The sequence below is a fragment of the Podarcis bocagei genome, assembly GCF_964188305.1.
Source record: "Podarcis bocagei genome assembly, chromosome: 4".
NCBI classification, from domain to species: Eukaryota; Metazoa; Chordata; class Lepidosauria; order Squamata; family Lacertidae; genus Podarcis; species Podarcis bocagei.
Genome location: NC_138128.1, coordinates 99,934,960 through 99,954,749, shown reverse-complemented (window position 1 = coordinate 99,954,749; position 19,790 = coordinate 99,934,960). Strand labels below are relative to the sequence as shown.

At 42.8% G+C, this 19,790-nt stretch overlaps 1 protein-coding gene and 2 long non-coding RNA genes across 9 annotated transcripts in view; 2 read left to right on the top strand and 1 right to left on the bottom strand.

Moving 5' to 3' along the window:
- Positions 1 to 4,842, top strand: part of LOC308585823 — a 31,342-nt gene extending 26,500 nt beyond the window's left edge. For 3 of the 5 annotated variants that reach the window (XR_014007588.1, XR_014007589.1, XR_014007590.1), the window contains 2 exons: positions 1,495 to 1,680; positions 1,955 to 3,554. This is a non-coding gene — a long non-coding RNA (uncharacterized lncRNA). Of the gene's footprint in view, positions 1 to 1,494; positions 1,681 to 1,954; positions 3,555 to 4,258 lie in introns of those variants that run through there. The other 2 variants (XR_014007591.1, XR_014007587.1) reach the window with 2 other exon arrangements.
- Positions 1 to 19,790, bottom strand: part of PRR5 (proline rich 5) — a 68,420-nt gene that overhangs the window by 9,781 nt on the left and 38,849 nt on the right. For all 3 annotated transcript variants that reach the window (XM_081191803.1, XM_081191804.1, XM_081191805.1), the window contains 5 exons: positions 9,466 to 9,546; positions 6,634 to 6,682; positions 4,752 to 4,809; positions 3,561 to 3,652; positions 1,757 to 1,897 (listed from right to left, as the gene is read on the bottom strand). In XM_081191803.1, the coding sequence (XP_081047929.1) occupies positions 1,757 to 1,897; positions 3,561 to 3,652; positions 4,752 to 4,809; positions 6,634 to 6,682; positions 9,466 to 9,546 (421 nt within the window). The remainder of the gene's footprint in view (positions 1 to 1,756; positions 1,898 to 3,560; positions 3,653 to 4,751; positions 4,810 to 6,633; positions 6,683 to 9,465; positions 9,547 to 19,790) is intronic.
- LOC308585865 lies at positions 6,031 to 18,505 on the top strand. The gene is made up of 3 exons (XR_014007647.1): positions 6,031 to 6,182; positions 16,457 to 16,576; positions 17,544 to 18,505. It is a non-coding gene; the product is annotated as an uncharacterized lncRNA (long non-coding RNA).

Below are 19,790 nucleotides of genomic sequence, written 5' to 3'. Positions count from 1 at the left end.
AAATTGCCTTCTAAGGAGCAAGCGCCACTGAATGCCAGTCCCTGGCAAAGGCTTCCAAGTAAATATGCATAGGTTTGGGCTAGTAAATTTATATGACAAAAGGTTATTATAGGATGACCTCTCCATTAAGAAGTTTCTTGCAAAAAAGCACACCTTGACGTGTGCTTTATATATTGTAATTTTATGTTGTGAACTGCCCTAAGATCCAAGGATGAAGGGTGGTGTTCAAATTTAATAGATAAATAAATACATTTCCAGTTTATGGCTTCATGAGATAGCCTCTGAAGGGGGAAACAATGCCTGGAGGCGTCATTAGCTTGGTATGAGAGACTACAAACTCAGCCCTTCCTCCTAGGAATGAGCTCAGGATCGGGGGGAGATTTCCTTACTGTACAACTAGCACTTTCCATCCTCTTGAACTTTCAGTGCTGTCGGGGGACTTCTGTGGCTGGCTATGGAGCTGGAAATTGCCCTTGGAAGTGGAATCCGTTCCAGCTTGACCTCGTCCTCTCCTGAGCTGTTCCTGGCCCACTTCCAGGCATTCACAACGCAGGATTCTTGCGTTCTTTTACACTGTGAACAGAGCTTCCAGTGTTCTCCTAGCATGTTATCTGTAATCAGGGTTTACTCTGATGCCACCGGTGACAGGCATCTTCACTGGCCTAATGGGAAAGAACTCTAGCTTCGTGCTCTGCCTTCATTCATGCCCAGCTGCACAAACAGCCCTTGCTATTTAATGCAAGGCTCAGTTAGCAGAGGAGAGCATTCAAAATGAGGAACTCCCATGTGCAGACTGAACTAGTACAGAACATCCTACCACTTCAGGAGTGAATCCCACCTCCTCCTGTTGCAGGTGGCCTCGCCCAAAAAGGATGTTGTTGGTATAGTATGGAACAGGAAACTTTGACTGCAATTGAACCGTGAAACTAAAAAATGTAACTTTTATTGACTCCTCCATTAGGATTTACAGAAGAGTCACCACCATTGTTTTCTCCATACACAACACTGAACACAATGGTGGTAGCTGCTGACATGACATTTCTCCCTGATAATCTTATAAAGCAGAGGCGAATACATACAAAGGGCCCCAAAACGCTTTTGATATGGTCTCCTCTCTATTACAGGCCACACACAGCTGTTTTAAAAGTACAAGCCTACAACAATGACAGAGCCCAGTGTGAAGTTCTCCTCCTGCCACCAGGCAAGATAAGAGCAGATCAGGAGCAGCTCGCTTGCCCTGCCTGCCTGCCTGTGTGGTATGCCACCATATAGTAAATGGCCTCCTTTGTCCACATTTTGTTGTTCACGTAAAGGCAGGTAAAGCAGAGGAACAAAAGAGCATGGCCTTCCTGTAGCCATTTGGTTTCCTTTAACCAGTTTCTGTTTTCTCCACAAAGTGGTTTATAAGACAAGTGTATTTTGTGTGATAAACCAACTTTATCGCTAACCCACTTTTTCTGTTTGCAAACCATCCCTTCTCTGGTTACTTCATAGTAATTCTTGCATCATGGGCCACCAGATACATGGGTTCTGGCTGTGCTGTGTGGTGCAGGTGGCAATAATGACATCTTGCCCCAAGAATCAACATACACGATGCCCTTCTCAATGAATGGCTTCTTGCTACACGGAGAGTCACCAAACGGAGTAAACAAAAGCATCTTCTAAGAGGGGTCAACACCAGTAAGTCCTTTTGAACAGTGCGTTACGCTAAAGTCATGCACAAACACAGATTTATGTATCTGAGAAAAATCCGTACCTGTAGGATAAGTAACATCTGAATAATGGAAGGAGGAACCCTCGCTCGGGAACGGGACAAGGCATCTTCCAATTTAATATTGAGAGTTATAATATTCCTGAAGTGCAGCAGAGACAGTTGTCGGACAGAGGGCTCCTTTCCCTAAAGAGACAATTGAATGAAAGTTGTTTTCAACACTTGTCGTTTGCTTGCTTTCAGATTTATTTGTGGAAGCCAGTTAAGCCTGCTTAAGTCCTTTTGATTTAATGGAAGATTCCCTAATTTAGTCTCAGCAGTAAGGAACACAAACTTTATGTACAATCAGGACAAAATGGAGATTCATAAGCTTAAGAACAATGAACAGATTCTGCCTTTATAATATTCCAAATAATTATGGGGAAATTACCATAGGAACCTTTGTGATGGTATTTACTTTCATTTTTAAAATTTATATAACCCATCAAAATGGCTGATTTCTGCCATATATGTTTCATAATGTAAAAATTAATGCAAATATGATTAAAATATCAAGACTGGTTATATCAATTCCATTTCTAGTTTTCAATTTTTGGGAGGGCATATGAATTATGGAGCAATCCCCCCCCCCAACTATAATTTCAGCCACAAGAAATACATTGGCTCCCAGTACGTTTCTGAGCACAATTCAAAGTGTTGGTGCTGACCTTTAAAGCCCTAAACGGCCTTGGTCCAGTATACCTGAAGGAGCGTCTCCACCCCCATCGTTCTGCCCGGACACTGAGGTCCAGCTCCGAGGGTCTTCTGGTGGTTCCCTCTCTGACAGAAGTGAAGTTACGGGGAACCAGGCAGAGGTGCCCTCCCTGCGGAATGTCCTCCCTTCACATGTCAAGGAGACCAAGAACTACATAACTTTTAGAAGACACCTGAAGGCAGCCTTGTATAGGGAAGTTTTTAATGTTTGACATTTAACTATGTTTTTATATGTGCTGTAAGCTGCCCAGAGTGGCTGGGGAAACCCAGCCGGATGGGTGACGTATAAATAATAAAATTGCTATTGCTGCTGCTGCTACTACTACTACTACTACTTTGGGTAAGAGTTTGGTTAAGGAGATGGATATATATAATAATAAATATTTGTTTTTGTATGGAATGTGATGACATTGGAAATGCAACAGAAGTATTTTGGGCCCTCCAAAAGTTATTGTCCTGATCTATTAATCCTTAATACTTGACTTTCTGTAGTTCTATAGAAATCCTATAACTGACTAATTCTATGAAAATTTCTGCCATTATAATCTGGATCATTTTATGTGGGGATAGAGGTTTATCGAAATAATATTAATCACAGTGGTGAATTTAACTCAGGATATTGCATTTAGGAATATTTTCTTTTCAAACCTCTCTAAAGTTACAAACTTCTTTGACACTCCTCTTAGTTTCGAAAGTGGCTTGCGATAGTCACAGGATTGATGAGTGGTGGTGTAGAAAGCTAATCCCCAAACCTCATAACTCCAAATAGCCCATGGAAATGCAAAACAAATCAACTGATTCTCTGGATCCTAGCCAGTTATTTTGGAGGTACTGGACACCTCTAGGCTGAGAAAGTGGTGGGACTTTTTGAAAGTTCAAGCTATAATTTTCTAGTGACACTGCGAACATCATGCTATGAAGAGAGACACGCCTACACAGGCACTTCTCCGTAATGAAAACACTCCCCCTCCATGCGTTTGGCAGAAGTATTTCCTCATCTGTTATCCTGCTGTGATGTCTAGCTCTTGGCTGATCAACCTGCAGAGTAGCTTCTTCTGGTTTTTCCTGATTCAAAAGTAACAGAGCAATATTTTACCTGCACAGGATAGAATATAGCCTGAAGCATGGGCAGGACATCACTGAAAAAGAAATCCCACGTTTCAGCCAAGGTATCCAGAAGTTTCTGTCCTACAAATTAGGAGGGGGGGGGGAGTTAGTCCAAGGGCTCATACTGAAGAGTTCTTTTTAAAAGGGCATTTTGTACAAAGGTGGAAAAGCAAACTACCAAATATATGCATTATGTGCCACATCAGAACTGTGCATACGTTGAGCTTCTTGTTTCTTTAAAATACATGCGAAGGAGGGAGCTCTTTTCCATTTTCCCTTTGCATACATTTGAAAGACAAACAGCTAAACACACAGATGAGCTTTGTGCGGCACAACCATTTAGTTCATGGGTACCGTGGATGCACGAGATGGATATGGCATACTCACTGTAGAGTCTTGTGTTCATACCACTGGGAATCTCCTTCAAACATGAAAGTTCATGCAGAGATACGGGAGATTTATTTGCTGTGCAAACTGTGAATCAGGCCTCTTGAGTCAGGTAGATTTTGTTCAAGCTCCATTTGGTGAGGCTCGAATAATTTTGTACCAGTTCAACGAAGTGTGCATGAATTAACGACTGTTTGTGTGTACCCTCCTTTTTAAAAAGCAATAAAACCAAGCCCCTGAAAGGCAGCTGATTAACATCCTCTCCTAAATTAATAAGATTCAAACTTACTTTTTTCGCAGGTGTGTGAGGGGAGGGGAGATTTATGTGCAGCCCCAGATATGTGCAACCCCTGAGACATGCCCCCACCCCGCTTTAAAGTCCCAGAGAATGGCCTTAAGTCACAGAATGGAGTTCCAGTGCAGAAGCTAAGCAAACCTGGATGGGAGACACATGGAAATGGCTATGAGCTCTTTGACAGAAGAGTGGAGTCTAAGGGAAGGAACATTCTCAGTGAATTGGCTTCTGCAGTTTTTCACTGATGTTCACAGGACTATTTAATCATAAAGAGGTTTATAATTTGAGGCAAAAGGTAAACAGCCACACGGGAGGCTGCCGTTTCCTCAGCTGATGTGCCAGACCAACTTCATTTCCTTGTTCAGCAGGCAGGAACATTAAAGGACTGCTGGGGCAGAAGCAGGCTGTTGTTCTGGTCTGAAGCCAGTTGAAGAAAGAGGTTTGATTTGGATGCGCTTTTGGATCAAGCTCCCCAGGCACAACTGATGCCTCAATTACCTTCATAAAACCGGATCTTGTCCCTCAGGATCACCATGCCTTTTGTAAGCAGCTGGTTCTGCAAATACAACATAAAACAACTTTCCATTTATGTTATGCTTCTACCCTTGAATCTTTGATAGATTATTACTTCCATATTTTAACCACAAGGTATTTTGGTTTTTTTTAAATGGCAGTTCATTAGAAGAGGATTGCTCACAGCTTCTACTGGGATACGTGAATAGTAATTGCAATGTATGGGATGCCCCATCTTAATATTTATGGTGCTGTGAAAGCAGGAAAATTAAACCTGGAAACAGACAATATGCAAAGAAACTAGAATTACATAGTGTGGATTTTACTGGACTGCATAGCCTGGGTCATATCCTGCTTTCCTTTCAACCCCTCACATTACTCACTGGGGAACCTTTAGTGTAGGATTGTTTTAAAAACCTTGTGCTAACTCACATGACTGGGCTGGCTTAGAAATCACACGCTTGTATGATTTTTTTTGCCACTTTCTAATTTTTGAGCTTGCAGAAAAACAACCACATATTCTTGCAGTTCTGAGGTGCAATAGCAGAAGATGCCACCAGCCACTGTCGCAGCTCCCTTGGCAGAGTCTGCTGAAGCCAGCAGTTGCAGAGCTGTAGAAACAGTTGCCAAGGCAAAAGGGAGGCAACTCGCAAGCATGCAAGCTCCGGATGTCTTATGAGGAAGTTGCAGGGGGATGAGATCCGTGAAGCTTGCTGCTAGGTATTTAATAGCCAGCAAGCTAGGGAGGACTCCTCTGCAACTGTCTCAGCTACAATCCACACAGAGCTCAGGGAAAGTGAGGAGGAGGAATTAGCCAAGGATAAATCCTGTTTTCTTTGAGCATCAAACCACAATTTATGGGAGGAATTCACCACAGCACCAAGGAGATTGCTCCATCAGTGCAAGCCCTATTGAGCTCGTGGAAGTCCTTGCACAAGCTTCTACTATTGGGATTAGCTAGTTGAACCCAGCCCTATGGCTAGCAGCCATGTCAGGGTCCAAAACATTCCTTAACCTTAGGTGTGGGGCTCCCCTAGTTTTCATTGCAGCCACAGTGTGTAGGGAGAGGAGGTTAAACTCCTCTGGCCTGAGCCAGGATCACTACAAAAGTGCCCCCCGTTAGTCTTTCAATGTTATGTTGGCCATCTTTATATCATAATTTTGAAAACGTCCTTCAAATATTACCCCCCTAAATGTTAGATACATGACTTGAATAAATAAAATGGAACTAATTTATAGCAGCATCTTCTGCATGTCTGTTCAGGCCCCTCAGCTGTGCCAGACTGGAGCTGGTGCACCAGAGTGACAAAGCTCCTACCTGCACCTTCAGCCCTGACCAACAGGACCTCTGCTATGGTGGTGGATCTGCTGCTCTGCTCCGCCCTGCTACTCCCTGACCTCCATTGGAATTGTTCCGTAAGTCCTATTAAGTTCAATGGAACTGACTCCCTGCTAAGTGTATACGAGATTGCAACCTTGGTTGCTTTTGCAGTTACTCTGGGCTGGCACTAGTGTGCTTTGTGTAGGTCTCCTTCCCCTTAATGGAAAGGGCACTCAGCCTTGTAAGCTGCCAGCTGCTGCCTCAGTTGACACAGGTTCACCACCCCTGTGAGAATTAGGCCTCGGACCCTACCGTCTATATAAGCAAACCGAGGTCCCTCAGTATTCTTTTTGAAAACACTTGCTTTAGAAGTGAAATGTCTTCAGGTCAGGTCCAGTGTGAACAGGCAAACAAACTTTCATGCAAAGTTTTCATATTGAAACCTCTTAGGGTGGAAGCGTCTGCTGTCAATAGTTTTGTTCAGCAGACTGCTTCAGTGAACAGCGTGAGGGAAAAGTAAAAGACTAAAAAGCAAACTGTACCAACCTGTAAATATTCAGTAAAAAATGATCCCAACTCAGTTTTCAGTAGTTGCCTGTTCCAAAGAGAATAATAATAATAATAATAATAATAATAATAATAATAATAATACTAAAAAATCATGTGACCATCACATTGTGCTGTACATGCACCGTACTTTATGGCCAGTGAATGTTCATGCAAGAGTAAATGTGTTCGTCTATCAAAAATGACACAATACCTTGTTAGATCATAGTTGAACCACATAACACTTACTGAAATAGTGGCACTGGACAAAATGAGCAATTCCACATGGGAATGCTTATTCTGAAGTAAAAACAAACAACAAAAACCTGCAGATTGCATCCCATCTAGTTTGCCCCTCAGTGTTGTTGTTGTTGTTTAGTCGTTTAGTCGTGTCCGACTCTTCGTGACCCCCTGGACCAGAGCACGCCAGGCCCTCCTGTCTTCCACTGTCTCCCGCAGTTTGGTAAAACTCATGCTGGTAGCTTCGAGAATACTATCCAACCATCTCGCCCTCTATCGTCCCCTTCTCCTTGTGCCCTCCATCTTTCCCAACATCAGGGTCTTTTCCAGGGAGCCTTCTCTTCTCATGAGGTGGCCAAAGTATTGGAGCCTCAGCTTCAGGATCTGTCCTTCCAGTGAGCACTCAGGGCTGATTTCCTTAAGAATGGATAGGTTTGATCTTTTTGCAGTCCATGGGACTCTCAAGAGTTTCCTCCAGCACCATAATTCAAAAGCATCAATTCTTCGGCAATCAGCCTTCTCTATGGTCCAGCTCTCACTTCCATACATCACTACTGGGAAAACCATAGCTTTAACTATACGGACCTTTGTTGGCAAGGTGATGTGAGGCATTAAAAGTAAGCCGAGCCTAACTTTCCTGGTGCCTTCAATTTTAATTCAGAAAAACAAAAGTAGCTTAGGTATTCAAAACTGCCATATACAAAAACCCTGATGAAAGAGGCAGGAGCTGCCTTTGTATTGGGCAACAGCCACAGCAGAGGTTAGCAAAGCAATTCTGCAATGTGCTTTGTCTGTTACCAGCATCTGGAAGCAGCTAAAAATACCTCAAAGCTTGAGTCACTGATATCCTGCTTTATCACAATTTCCTCTCTCTTCTTGTCTTCCTCAATTTTTCAGCAGGCTGCTCACTCCCACTTGACTTACTCTTCCAGCTCCATTCCTCACCCCCTACAGTCTAGCTTCCACCCTTTGCACTCCACCAAAATGTCCTTGCTAAGTTCACGGACAATCTTCTTGTTGGCAAGCCCAAAGGTCTCTTCTCTCTCTTGCTCTGCTTCCTTTGTTGCCTTTGACACAACTGATCCCTCTCTCAAGTGTGACCCTCTATGCCTTAGACTTCCACCACTCTGACAGCTCTTTTCCCTATGCATCAGCTCATTCATTCAACAATGTTAAAAGCGTATTTGTTATCAAATTCTGTTCTTCTTATACAGTAAATATCTGAAATTCTTACCAACGTAATCAGTGCAGGGGGGAAGATATGTCTGCTCCAAAAAATATAGCACAGGAAAGAACAACAATTCCAACTAGCCCTTAGGAAATGCAGCAAAGACCTTCAAAGGACAGGCTTGTTTCAGCTTTACCAGCCATGGAAAGCTTTTCATGGTCTTATCTTCCTATCCTTTTACCCCACCCATACAAAGTCAACCCTAGACTACAAAAAATAAAAAATAAAATATACCAGATTTGTTTAACTCCTAAAAGTGGCCCAGTAGAGGATGAATAGAGTGTTCTTCAGTTCTTTGCCAGCCTCGCTTATAAGTAGAAAACAGAGTAGGAAAAATATAGAGCAAATATAGAAACCTGGTGAAGGAGACATGGAGCGACAGACACCTTTCCTGCCAGCTCTTGGCTTTTATGCTGCCAGTGTAGAAATGCAGCGGGCTGGCAGGGGAAGGGCAGGGGCATGCGGCGCTCCAGGCGTTTGCTGCAAGCCTGCTTGATTTGATGCTGGGCAGGGCGAAGGCACAGCATCTTTGTCCACAGCCAGCAGATAAACAAAGAAGGCTGCTGGAGGAGGGGCAGAGAATTCTAGCCTCAGTGGGCATCAAGAAAAGGATAAAAGGCATTATCGCTTATAGCAACCACATAATGGATTTTACTGTAAATATGTCTCCTTTACCTACAGCTAGGGCCGGCCAGCCCACCCATGAGGCAGCCTGAGGCAGCTGCTTTGGGTGGTGAATACCTTGGGGCAGCACCCTTGCCCTGCCTGCCCCTGCTGCCCCAGACAGGAGAAAGAGCGAGATCTTGCAACCCCAGTAAGTGAGGCTTCAGCCAAGGGGCACCAGCTCCTTGTCATTTCGCCTCAGGCAGCGAAACAGGACTGGCTGCTGCTGTCTAAAGGAGGGTTGATGATTAGCCCTGCTGTTTTCTGGCACCTCTGAAAAGTTGCAGGGCTAGTATGAAAAGGGAGAAGCACAGTGAGGTGAAGGAGGAAGCTAAAAAGAGCACTGCATCATCCTCTCTTCAACTGTATGAACTTTTCAGGGGCAAAAATATGGTAACTACCCTCTTGCACCCCAGGGAGGTCACTTTGGTGCTGCTAAAACAGCCGTTTGGCTTCACCCCTGGAGGCACACTCCATTGTCTCTCAAGAAAGATGGAAGCCAACAACAACTGCAGAACCTACGTTAATTCCTTGAGGATGGCTTGCCTTTGTGCACATCTCTGCACACTGTCATTAACACCAGTGCCACTATCTCAATAGTTGGAATAAAGTAAAATGGTACAGATCACTTATGAAACAATGACCCTCCGTGGTGATGACTGTGTCTTGGGACAGGTGTATAATTTGATGATCTGACTCACCTGACTCCTTCATTCAGATTGTAGAGCTCGTGTTCTGCAAGACCTTTTCGCTGGAACACAGCTATGACTCCATTATGGATACTGCAAGAAAAGGGCACATTTGTGACAAGCTGCACAGCATTTAACTTAAGATTTCACAGCCTTTAGTTTTTAGGCATTCCTAACAATTACTTCCAAAGCACAGAAAGTGTGGGGTAACCCACAAACCTGCTGCAAGTAGCATGGTGAAGAAGACAGAACAGATGGAAATCAGGCTGGAGGAAAAGATGGAGAAGTTCTAACTTCTAGTTCTTTTTCATAAAGCATGTAATGGATGGAATACTGGACTAGATCAGGGAAAACTTGGGTTCAAATCCCTGCCCAACAATGACAAAACTGAGTGACGATTTGAAAATCCCTCTGTACAGACATAACCATCAACTATGGCTGGGTACACATTACGAGCTTAAAGCTCTGCTAGATTATAGAATAACTGTAGAGTTGGAAGGGACCCTGAGGAACTTCTAGTCTAGGCATAGGCAAACTCAGCCCTCCAGATGTTTTGAGGCTATAATTCCCATCATCCCCGACCACTGGTCCTGTTAGTTAGGGATGGTGGGAGTTGTAGTCCCAAAACATCTCAGTGCTGAGTTTGCCTGTGCCTGTTCTAGTCCAACCCACCTTGGATCAAACCTGCAACCTTGGGCGTTATCAGCACCACGTTCTAACCAGTTGAGCTATTGTTCTTCTTCTCCATTCAGACTGAAGCTGCTTTAAGGAAAAAATGCTGCAATTCATAATACAGGATAGATATAGATTGAGGTTGCTTGAAGAAGGGCAGGATACACGTGATATTTTATTAATGGTAATACTGCAATATTTGATGAAATATATAAAAGATGCAGTCATGAGCAGAAAGCAGTCTTTGGCAGAGCTTTCCCCTTGTTTGCCTCAGACAGACCCAGGGAGACAGCAGGTGAGATGATGATAATGTGAGGGCCCTATTCAAGCCTCTTTGGCAGAGGTGCCAAAGAAGTCTTTCCCTGGCACAGGAGAAAGGATCTGAGATTCACTGGAGGGAATACGGGATCAAGGGCAAGACAGGAAGCTGGGCTGAACCCCTGGATGGATTGCCAACCACCTCTCCTATTCTATGCTTTAAGGGGAAAGAGACTGCAGAGCGTTTAGTCTGTTATGCTACTGTATTGCCATTCGTATTTTGCACAGTAGAGAAAGTCAGCACTTCAATCATGCCGCACACCTTAAAGGACAAAAAAGAGTTCCTGTGTGTAGAGGAAAGTGGTGGGATTCTTTGCTTCAATAATTGCTGTGTTTGCATGACCTTTTGCCGCGGTCGCAGCAGCTCATCACCAAAACATGCTTCCAGTTTCATGTTGAGCCTCATTGTTGAGCAGCAAGTCCGGCCTCATCATCCCATTTACAGGAAACCGTAGCTGGCAGGCCAGGGCAATGAGGCCACTACCTAACCATGCAGAAATGCATGAACAGATAAAAATAGAAGCTATTGCTTGGTTTTTCTCTTCTCTCCCCATTCTTCTTTCAGCTGATAAGCGTTTCAAAGCTGGTTCAGTAGCTCTTTGTCTGAACTCCTCTCTCAGAGACACACAGAATGGAAACACTGGTCAGCAGGTTTGGGACAGCATGTAGATACACTCAATGGACAATTTGAAAGATTTGAGGCTAGATGTCTCTGCAGACAGCAGTACAACTCAGGCGCAATTCAGTTCAGAGAGAAAATGAAATACATTCAGAATATGAAATATACTTTCTGCCACCATCTTGCAAGCATTTGTTAATTTTAATGGAGGTGCTCAGATTTGTTTGAAGACAAAAGGGTTTGTTTCCACCAACAAATTCTAGTAGGACATCTGGGGTACGCAATTAGGCCAACTAATTATAAGTTACTCCACTGCATTCCATCCTTTGTGCAAAGAAGCCATTTTAGTCTAGGTTGAGAGAGTTCATCAGCTTCATGAGTAAGACAGGATCTGAAACTGGGTCTTCAAGTCCAAAGCACTCGCTCAATTCTTTTGCTTTGGATGAATCAACAGGACTACAGTTCTCTTTGTTGTTGTTGCTCATCCTGTCTGTCAGATTTAAATAACAACCTAGGTAACAGAATTCTGCTTCTGAAGCTTATAGGATTATAATTTTCTGATCTGTGATGCTTTGCATTGCATATTCCTGCTCTGTGAAACACTTTCGATTCACTGGCTTTGGGAGAACAAAGTTCTCCTTCCAAGGAGGGATATAATCTGCTCTGGATATGTAATAGTCACAGCATCCTAGAATTGTGAAGTTGGAGGGGACCCCTGAGGGTCATCTAGTCCAACCCCCTGCAATGCAGAAATCTCGTTTAAATCATAGTCCAGTCAAAAGCTGATCTAACTATTTAGCAGGTAACGTTAGACTGTGCGTAGAGGTTAGCATTTTTTAAAGTCCTTCACATCCCAAGCGAAAAATTTGTTGCACACATAAAACTAGTACAAAATGTGGGAGAACATTAAAGTAAAATCGACTTTCTTCTCCAACTTAAAAGGAACTCTTCTGTGTGTTTCTTGCTGAACATAACCCAGCTCAAAATAACAATGCTGGGAGGTTGTGTTGCTTAAATGCCAGGTCAGGTCACAATCCAAAGGTCTTCACAGCCAATTCCACGAGAGGAGTGCAGCTTTGAAGTCCCCGTTCAAGAAGCAGCCCCTAAAATTCAGGGATCTTCAGAAGTGATCCCCATGCAGTCTGAAAAGCTCTTCTGGAAGAGAAAAGATCGAGACAGCCCCACTACTCAGGCACGAATTCTTTGGACCAAGGACATGGGATTAGGATCTCTGTCACCATTGAACAATTTCAATATCCTTTTCTTATTTCTTCCACCAGCAAAATGTTCCTCATCATAATGTGTGGGTTATGTATTATATTATTATGTGCATATAATACATCTTTATCCATTACAAAGATGGTATAATTACTGTAAAGCATCAGATGAAACACTACTCAGGCCCTCCTAACTATTATGACTTAATAAATTAATGGGAGGGGTGTCATTTGTCCCTCACTTGTTCTAAATTAATCGGGACCTTAAATGGCTCACAGATCTGGGGAAGTAGTGAGATGCTTCAAGGCAGAAGTTCGTTCTCTCTCTCTCTCTAATGAAAACTCTGATTTCAAGGAACACATTTCAAGGAACCATGGGCCATGCAGGCAGACTCTTCTCAAACTGGCCCAGACACCAAAATCCCTGTCCTACCACCACACTTCATGAAAACCCAGCCATCTACCATACAGTACAGGTGTGGTTTGTTTGTGAGCAGTACCTGAGCTGGGGTACCATCCCAAGGCAGCATGGTGAGCAATGTGTGTCACTTAAGTAAACTTTCCTTCTTGAATTACCAGCTTGGCTTTAGTTTTCAGAGCAGAAGGGAATGGAAAATCCCTGCCCCACTCCTCCTAAAGCAGGTCTGCGTCTATCTACAGAACCTACAGGTTTTTCTGCCAAATGGGGATTATACAACTCTGCCTCAAACTGCTGGACATATTTTTAAGCTGATTTTGTGCCCACCCCCTCGCCTGCGCCCCTGGTGGGGGCCCACCGCACCACCCCCTAGCTACGGCCCTGGCTGGATCCTGAGCTAGTCCTGCTACCATTGTGTGATGGAAACAGTCCAAATCCAAGCATGTCCACTGTGCAAGCTTGTGAGCTGGTGTAGCAAATCAGCATTCCCTGCCCTCTCAAGCAGGGTTCAGGGTCTTTGAAAGACGGCATTTCCTCATACAAACCTATCTGAGTTCTGGGATCTTTGGGAGAGACCCTTCTCTCAGTCCCACAACCCTCAGAGGCAGGGCCGGCTCTGTGATGAGGCAGAGTGAGGCAGTTAATATAATGAGGATGATGCTGATGCTGAAGCCCTGTTGCTGCTGGCTCCCAGTTTCAACTGCTTTGTCCCCACCCTTATTTCTGCTCCCAGGGAGACCACTCTCCCCGCATGCGCTGGCTCCCCCCTTCCCTCCCTGCAGACAATGTTGGGCAAGTGGAACCAGCTGACTGTGGAAACTCTCATTAGCCACACAGAGCTATCAAAAAGTGAGGGTGACAAATTTGCAAAAAGAGTAAGGGAACAAGAACTCCCAAAAGTAATAGCATTCTTCAGCTTTAATAACTGCCACTTATTCATAATTGATCAGAACTGCGTAAGAGTAAGATACTGCGCAACACTTGACATCTTCTCAAGAAACTATACACTAATTATGGTAATGTGAAGATGCTGAAGTCAGCAAATTAGCCCCCCAGCTCATTTATATGCACAAGACTTGTGATTAACATACTTTGCAAATCTTTCCTGCCGTGGGCCCCAGTAAATGACTTGCAACCCAAGATCTAAGCTAGGGGTGCTCTGACGCCCGCACAAACTTAAAATGGCTGCAGCTACGACATGAGGTGTTGACAAGGATTCCTTGCAGTCTCTGCTTACGGTTTTTCATCAAGTAGGACTCAGTCTGCTACTATCTGCATAGTCCCCATTCTTACGGACACTAAAGTATGAAGGAATGGAGGGAACTGCCTTTCTATGCAATATATGCACACACAAAAGATGAACATCTCACATAAAAGTAATGTTGCATAGATTTCTTGTGCTTTGAGGGAAAGAACTGACAGAAAAACTATTTTGATTTCACTTCTGCTGATCCAGGCCTGGTTTCTTTTGAATGGGTCGTGTCCTTTGCTGCTATGGTTTGTTTCTTTGTTTAGGGAAGCTTTTAATGTTTAACAGACCACTGCATTTTAATACAGTGGTACCTCAGGTTACATACGCTTCAGGTTACAGACTCCGCTAACCCAGAAATAGTACCTCGGATTAAGAACTTTGCTTCTGGATGAGAACAGAAATTGTGAATTCCGGGATGAAATTTACGGCATGTAATGCCTTAAGAGAAAATGTTATGAAAATGATTTACAGGTGGTACATGAACCCAGTCAAGCTTGCAAAAATCTATCATTTGCCGGACAATAAGTGTTGGAAATGTAAAGAAAATGAAGGCACTTTCTTTCACCTTTGGTGGACATGCCCAAAGATTAAGGCTTTCTGGGAAATGATATATAATGAACTGAAAAAGGTATTTAAATATACCTTCCCGAAGAAACCAGAGGCCTTTCTCTTGGGTATTGTCGACCAGGGGGTGTTAAATAAGGATAAAACTTTTTTTATGTATGCTACAACAGCAGCAAGAATACTCATCGCAAAGTACTGGAAGACCAAGATCTACCCACCTTGGAAGAATGGCAGATGAAGGTGATTGACTACATGGGTTTGGCAGAAATGACAAGCAGAATCCGAAACCAGGGAAGAGAAACAGCGGAAGAAGATTGGAAAAAATTTAAGGACTATTTAAAGAAGTATTGCAAAATTAATGAGTGTTAAAATGATGTTGGATTAGAAAATAAGCAGTTACTAGCGGTAATGGATAAGCTAAGGAGAATAAGTAAGATTAAATCCAAGTTAAAATAAGGGAAGGATTTGCTGAATAATTGATTAGAAATTGGAATACAGAAAGGGGAAGTATGAGGAAGTCGGGGAAGTAAATTATAAGAAAATAAGATTTTGAAATTGTACTTGTTTTTTGTTCGTTGTGTTTATTGTATTGTATTGTTTTGGTTGTTATAAAAATTATGGAAACTCTAATAAAAAATTTATATAAAAAAAGAGAACAGAAATTGTGCAGCGGCAGTGCAGGAGGCCCCATTAGTGGTCTTCATGTTAAGAACAGTTTCAGGTTAAGAATGGACCTCCAGAACTAATTAAGTTCTTTACCCGAGGTACCACTGTACTTTGTTGGAAGCCACCCAGAGTGGCTGGGGTATAAATAATAAATAATAAATTATTATTATTATTATTATTATTATTATTATTATTATTATTATTATTATTATTATTCTCATTTGTTTTAACCTTGTACAGTGGATTATTCTGTTTCCCTGAACTGTAAAGAAATAACCAAACTAAGGATGTCTTTCTCTATAAGGACCTGGAGTTTGGATCCCATGAATACATAAGATAGCGGAGCTTTTTAAACCGAGGTACCCAGTTAAGGAATATCCATTTAAAACTGGCTTTGCAGACCTTTTAAGCAAAGGTCTGATTTTACAAGATTATTTCATATACTTCTTTAGAATCCATGAAATGCAGGATATCATACATAAACAAATGCTCTAAGTAACATGGCCGTACTTGGTACGTTGCTGTCTATTGTTTTGCGGAAAGGGAGGAAACTGGTTTTCCGGGACTTCTTTGGAGGTCTTTAAGCAGAGGCTTGACAACCATATGTCAGGAGTGCTCTGATGGTGTTTCCTGCTTGGCAGGGGGTTGGACTCGATGGCCCTTGTGGTCTCTTCCAACTCTACGATTCTATGATTCTGTGACTGGGGGAAGAGGTTAGAGGTTCCAGCCATAATCCTGCTCTCCTAACGTCCAACAACAAGCCCTTGTCCCAGTCAACTCACAACAGAAGCAGGGAAAGAGCAATGTGTTGTTTGTGACAGGGAAATCCAGGACTCTGTCATAGAGAACTTGGGGAAGTGGGTGAAGGTTTGAGGCATCACTGAAGAGTCTCAGTGGCAAGGAGGCTAAGTGGTTAGACCAGGTACCTGTGGCAGCTCCTTCCCTCAGATCCTGTTCTTCACATGCAGTTCAGCAGCGAGGGCGGATTTTGGCCTACATGATGTGTAAAATGTCTACTTACTTGCACTGCTGATCAATTTCACCATTTTAAGACACTTGTCTTTATTCAGGTTTATATTCTCCTTCTTTCTACATCATTGTCTCTTCCTTCCACCCAACCTCCAACACTACCAGTTAATCCTACAAGCAGCCACTGTTTTCAAGGGGCACAAAAAAGGAAAACAAACAAATATCCTATCCTTTTGGTCTTAGAAATTAGGCCAACGATCAGAAAGCCTGGAATTCATTTTTGCTATTATTATCTGTTCTGTTTTCAGCACTCTAGAGCTTATTCCATTCCTGCCCCACTTCAACGAGCAGCTAAAGACTTCACAAAGAAAGTAAAGAATCGAAGTTATTTTAATCCTATGCAAATTTTGAGTGATTAAATGAAACTGGTAGGTAATGTAATTTATGCTTATGTTTGCTGTTAGGTTGGTTTGCTTGTGTAGGCTGTGAAGCAGGCAATGTAAGCTGTTTTGAGGATTCATGGGAAAGCTGAAGAGGCCATGAAATTATAAGGTATAAATTTGCACAGCAGAAACTAGACAGAAGGCTTGCTTTGATCTGACAGTTTCACATTAGCTTTGGAATCAAAGGGAAATCCCTGCAGAGAATGAAAGCATGCTAGGAATTCCAAAAGCTGAGCCCAATTGTGAATCTTAGGCAGGCCTGGGGAAGGGACAGGTGCCAAAGCAGCTGCCAATCACCTGATGTCAATCTTGTCACAACTAGAAGTGGTGTGAAGTCAAGCCACAGCTTCGGAGAACTCAAGAGTGTGAAGGAAGATGTCAGGTGAGGCTCTGAGTTGGAAACTGCCTGGTGAGCCTGATCAGTGCCTGGGTGGAAGGCTCTTCATCACTGCATTTAATGCATTTATTTTATCAAATTTATATGCCACTTCACTGTAAAAAACCAAACAAACCTCCAAGTGGTCTTTGCATCAAAATCCCCCAATTTCTGAACCAGGTCTGCCAAAAATTCTCATTCTGGTCCTTGATCTGCCAAAGCTTGTCCTTGGCTCTGCATACGGACCAGGAATTTTCAGTCACAAGCTCACATCCTTAATTGCAGCCAAGAGTGCAACTTTTTTTTAAGATTACTGAAAAGAAGTGGAGAGATGAAGCACTTGCAGAACACCATTGACGGTCAACAGGATTTTTTAAAAATTCTAAATGATTTGGGGAACTTTTCAATTTTGGGTCATTTGCAGTTCTGAAAATCGATATATTTTAAGTGGATCGTCTTGTTGATGTATAGCAATTTATAATGAAATAGCCATTGGCCACAAATGATAAAAGTCTGACTGACTGAAGCAGTTGCAGCTCCTCTCTATTTTATCCTTATGTTCTTTTCTCCCCATAGGGTGGCTGGATTCAAAAGAAGACGGAAGTTGATCAAAAGACACCAAAAGCCGTTGAAATTTGCTCTTCCATTTAACAATACAGGTGCAGGAGCCCTGTGTGATTTTACAACTGACCACCCAATGGCTACAGGGTGATAGGACAAGTAAAAGAAAAAAGTAGATTCCATAGACTATAATGCACTGTAACTTTCTGAGAAGACTGCCCGAAAGACAGACATATTGATGTCTTCTTGCTGAAAAGCTTTTAGTGTGCTTGTATTTTCTGTCAAGTAACTTTTAAAATCAAAAGTTAGTATCTGAAGTTGGTATCTGAAGAAGTATGCATGTACACAAAAGCTTATACCCAGAACAAATGTACTTGGTCTCTAAGGTGCTACTGGACAATTGTTTAATTTATTTTAAAATCAAAGTTTGCTTTCAATTGGAAACTCGGTTTGTCCAGAGAGACTATCTTATGGCTTCTAGGAATACTACCGAATAGAGATGGTAAAATGAATAGTTGACAAACTGGGACATTTCCTAGGAAACCACTCTACTGCTTGTTAGGAAAGGTATCTCTCTCAAGTTTTGAACTGGATTTTATGTACAGATAATCTAGTCAGTATAATAAATATATTTATTAGGTCTGCAATATTGAGTTAAACATTTTAAAAAGTCCCCTGGATTAATCAGGCGACAATCTGGTTTTTTGTTGTTGTTTTTTTGTTTTTACAAAATGACTTTTTATAGCAGATGTACACAAATTTTGAGAGGCACTTTAAGGAGTGGCATTGCCTCTTCTCTGCTGTACAAGACAGAATGTCTCTTCTAAGACGGTGCTTGCTGTGGCCTGGGTGTGAATTGGGTAAAAACAAAGTATGTTTCTCCCCTTCCTCAAAACTTGTATGCACACACATTTACTTAATTTAAGCCATTTTTTCTGTAACAAACAGCATGCTATTTTTTGCTGCAACAACAGGCTATCATATATGCCCAATATTCGCCTGGATGCAAATTAAGTGAGCAAAGGTCTTGCATCTCACAGGTCAGTGTCACTTCAGGTGGCTAATCGAAACAGCTAAGTAGTGCCATATGCCAGGGGGCATTAGAGCAGCTTACCTACAAGGCAAGAGAAAAAATAGACCCCAAGTCCAAGTAAGGAAAGGCTGGCCGCTGAGGTCACAAGGCTTTACCGTGGTGTTTGTGTGTGATTAAGGAGTTTGTCAAGGTGGATTCACAGACTAGGGAACAGCAAGCAGTAGCTCCAGGGCCAAATCAAGTCCGCTATCAGTAATGCTATTTTCTTGCCCCCTTTAGTTGCCTATGCCTACCCCTGACCTGTTATGCTCCATCTCATCCTTAAAGTGGCCCTCCAATGAGAGGCTCAGAGTAAAGGAAAGCAGAGCGAGTATATTGATTTGAGCCAGTGGTTCTTGCTAAGCTCTGCAGGGCTGAAGGACCAGACAGCTCTGCAAGGGTGTCTAGTTGATTTGGTTGGTGCACAAACCAATGCCCTGGTTGACCTCCAGAAACCAGAGATGACCCAGACAACCAACACAATCACTTCTTATTCTCAGATCTGCTAAGACAATGAAATGGTTGGGTTGAGTAGGACTTAGGTGGTGGCAAACTCTTACAAAAGTATTAACAGTGGCTAGAAACAGGTGGGCAGATTCTTCTAAAGAAGACCTTCCTGCACCCTGGTGATTTCACCAGCTATCACTGAGTTGCAAATCTCCTTTTCTTGGTTCAAAGTGTGTAGATGTGAGGCTCCAGGTATCCTGAATGACACTCATTTTCTGGAGCCATTTTTATCTGCCTTCTTCTAGGCAGATTGGGAACTGAAGTGGCTTTGGTCAGCCACTGGTCAAACTGTAATAGGAGAGTGACAGAAGGCATGTGTCCATTCCCTGACACCTCACATCAGCATACAATCAGCCACAATATTTTTCAGAAATGCCTGTCTGGTTTGGGTACACTGCTTTACACTTATTCCTACCTGATGATCATTTGCAGAATGTTGGGCTGGGTGGCACCGGGGCAGCTATGCTACAGTGCTCCACAGACTTCTGCACTGCCCCCCAGGCTACCTATCAATTATATGAAACCACTGAAAGAAGTAATCAGAGGAGCTGGAGGTAGATTTCATTATGGAGATAACACCCCCCCCCTCTCTCTCTCTCTTACATGTGGTCCAGATGTAATCATGGATACTCTGTGCAGATGCCTACAGTTAGTAACAGGCTAGATGAGAGCTAAGAAACTGA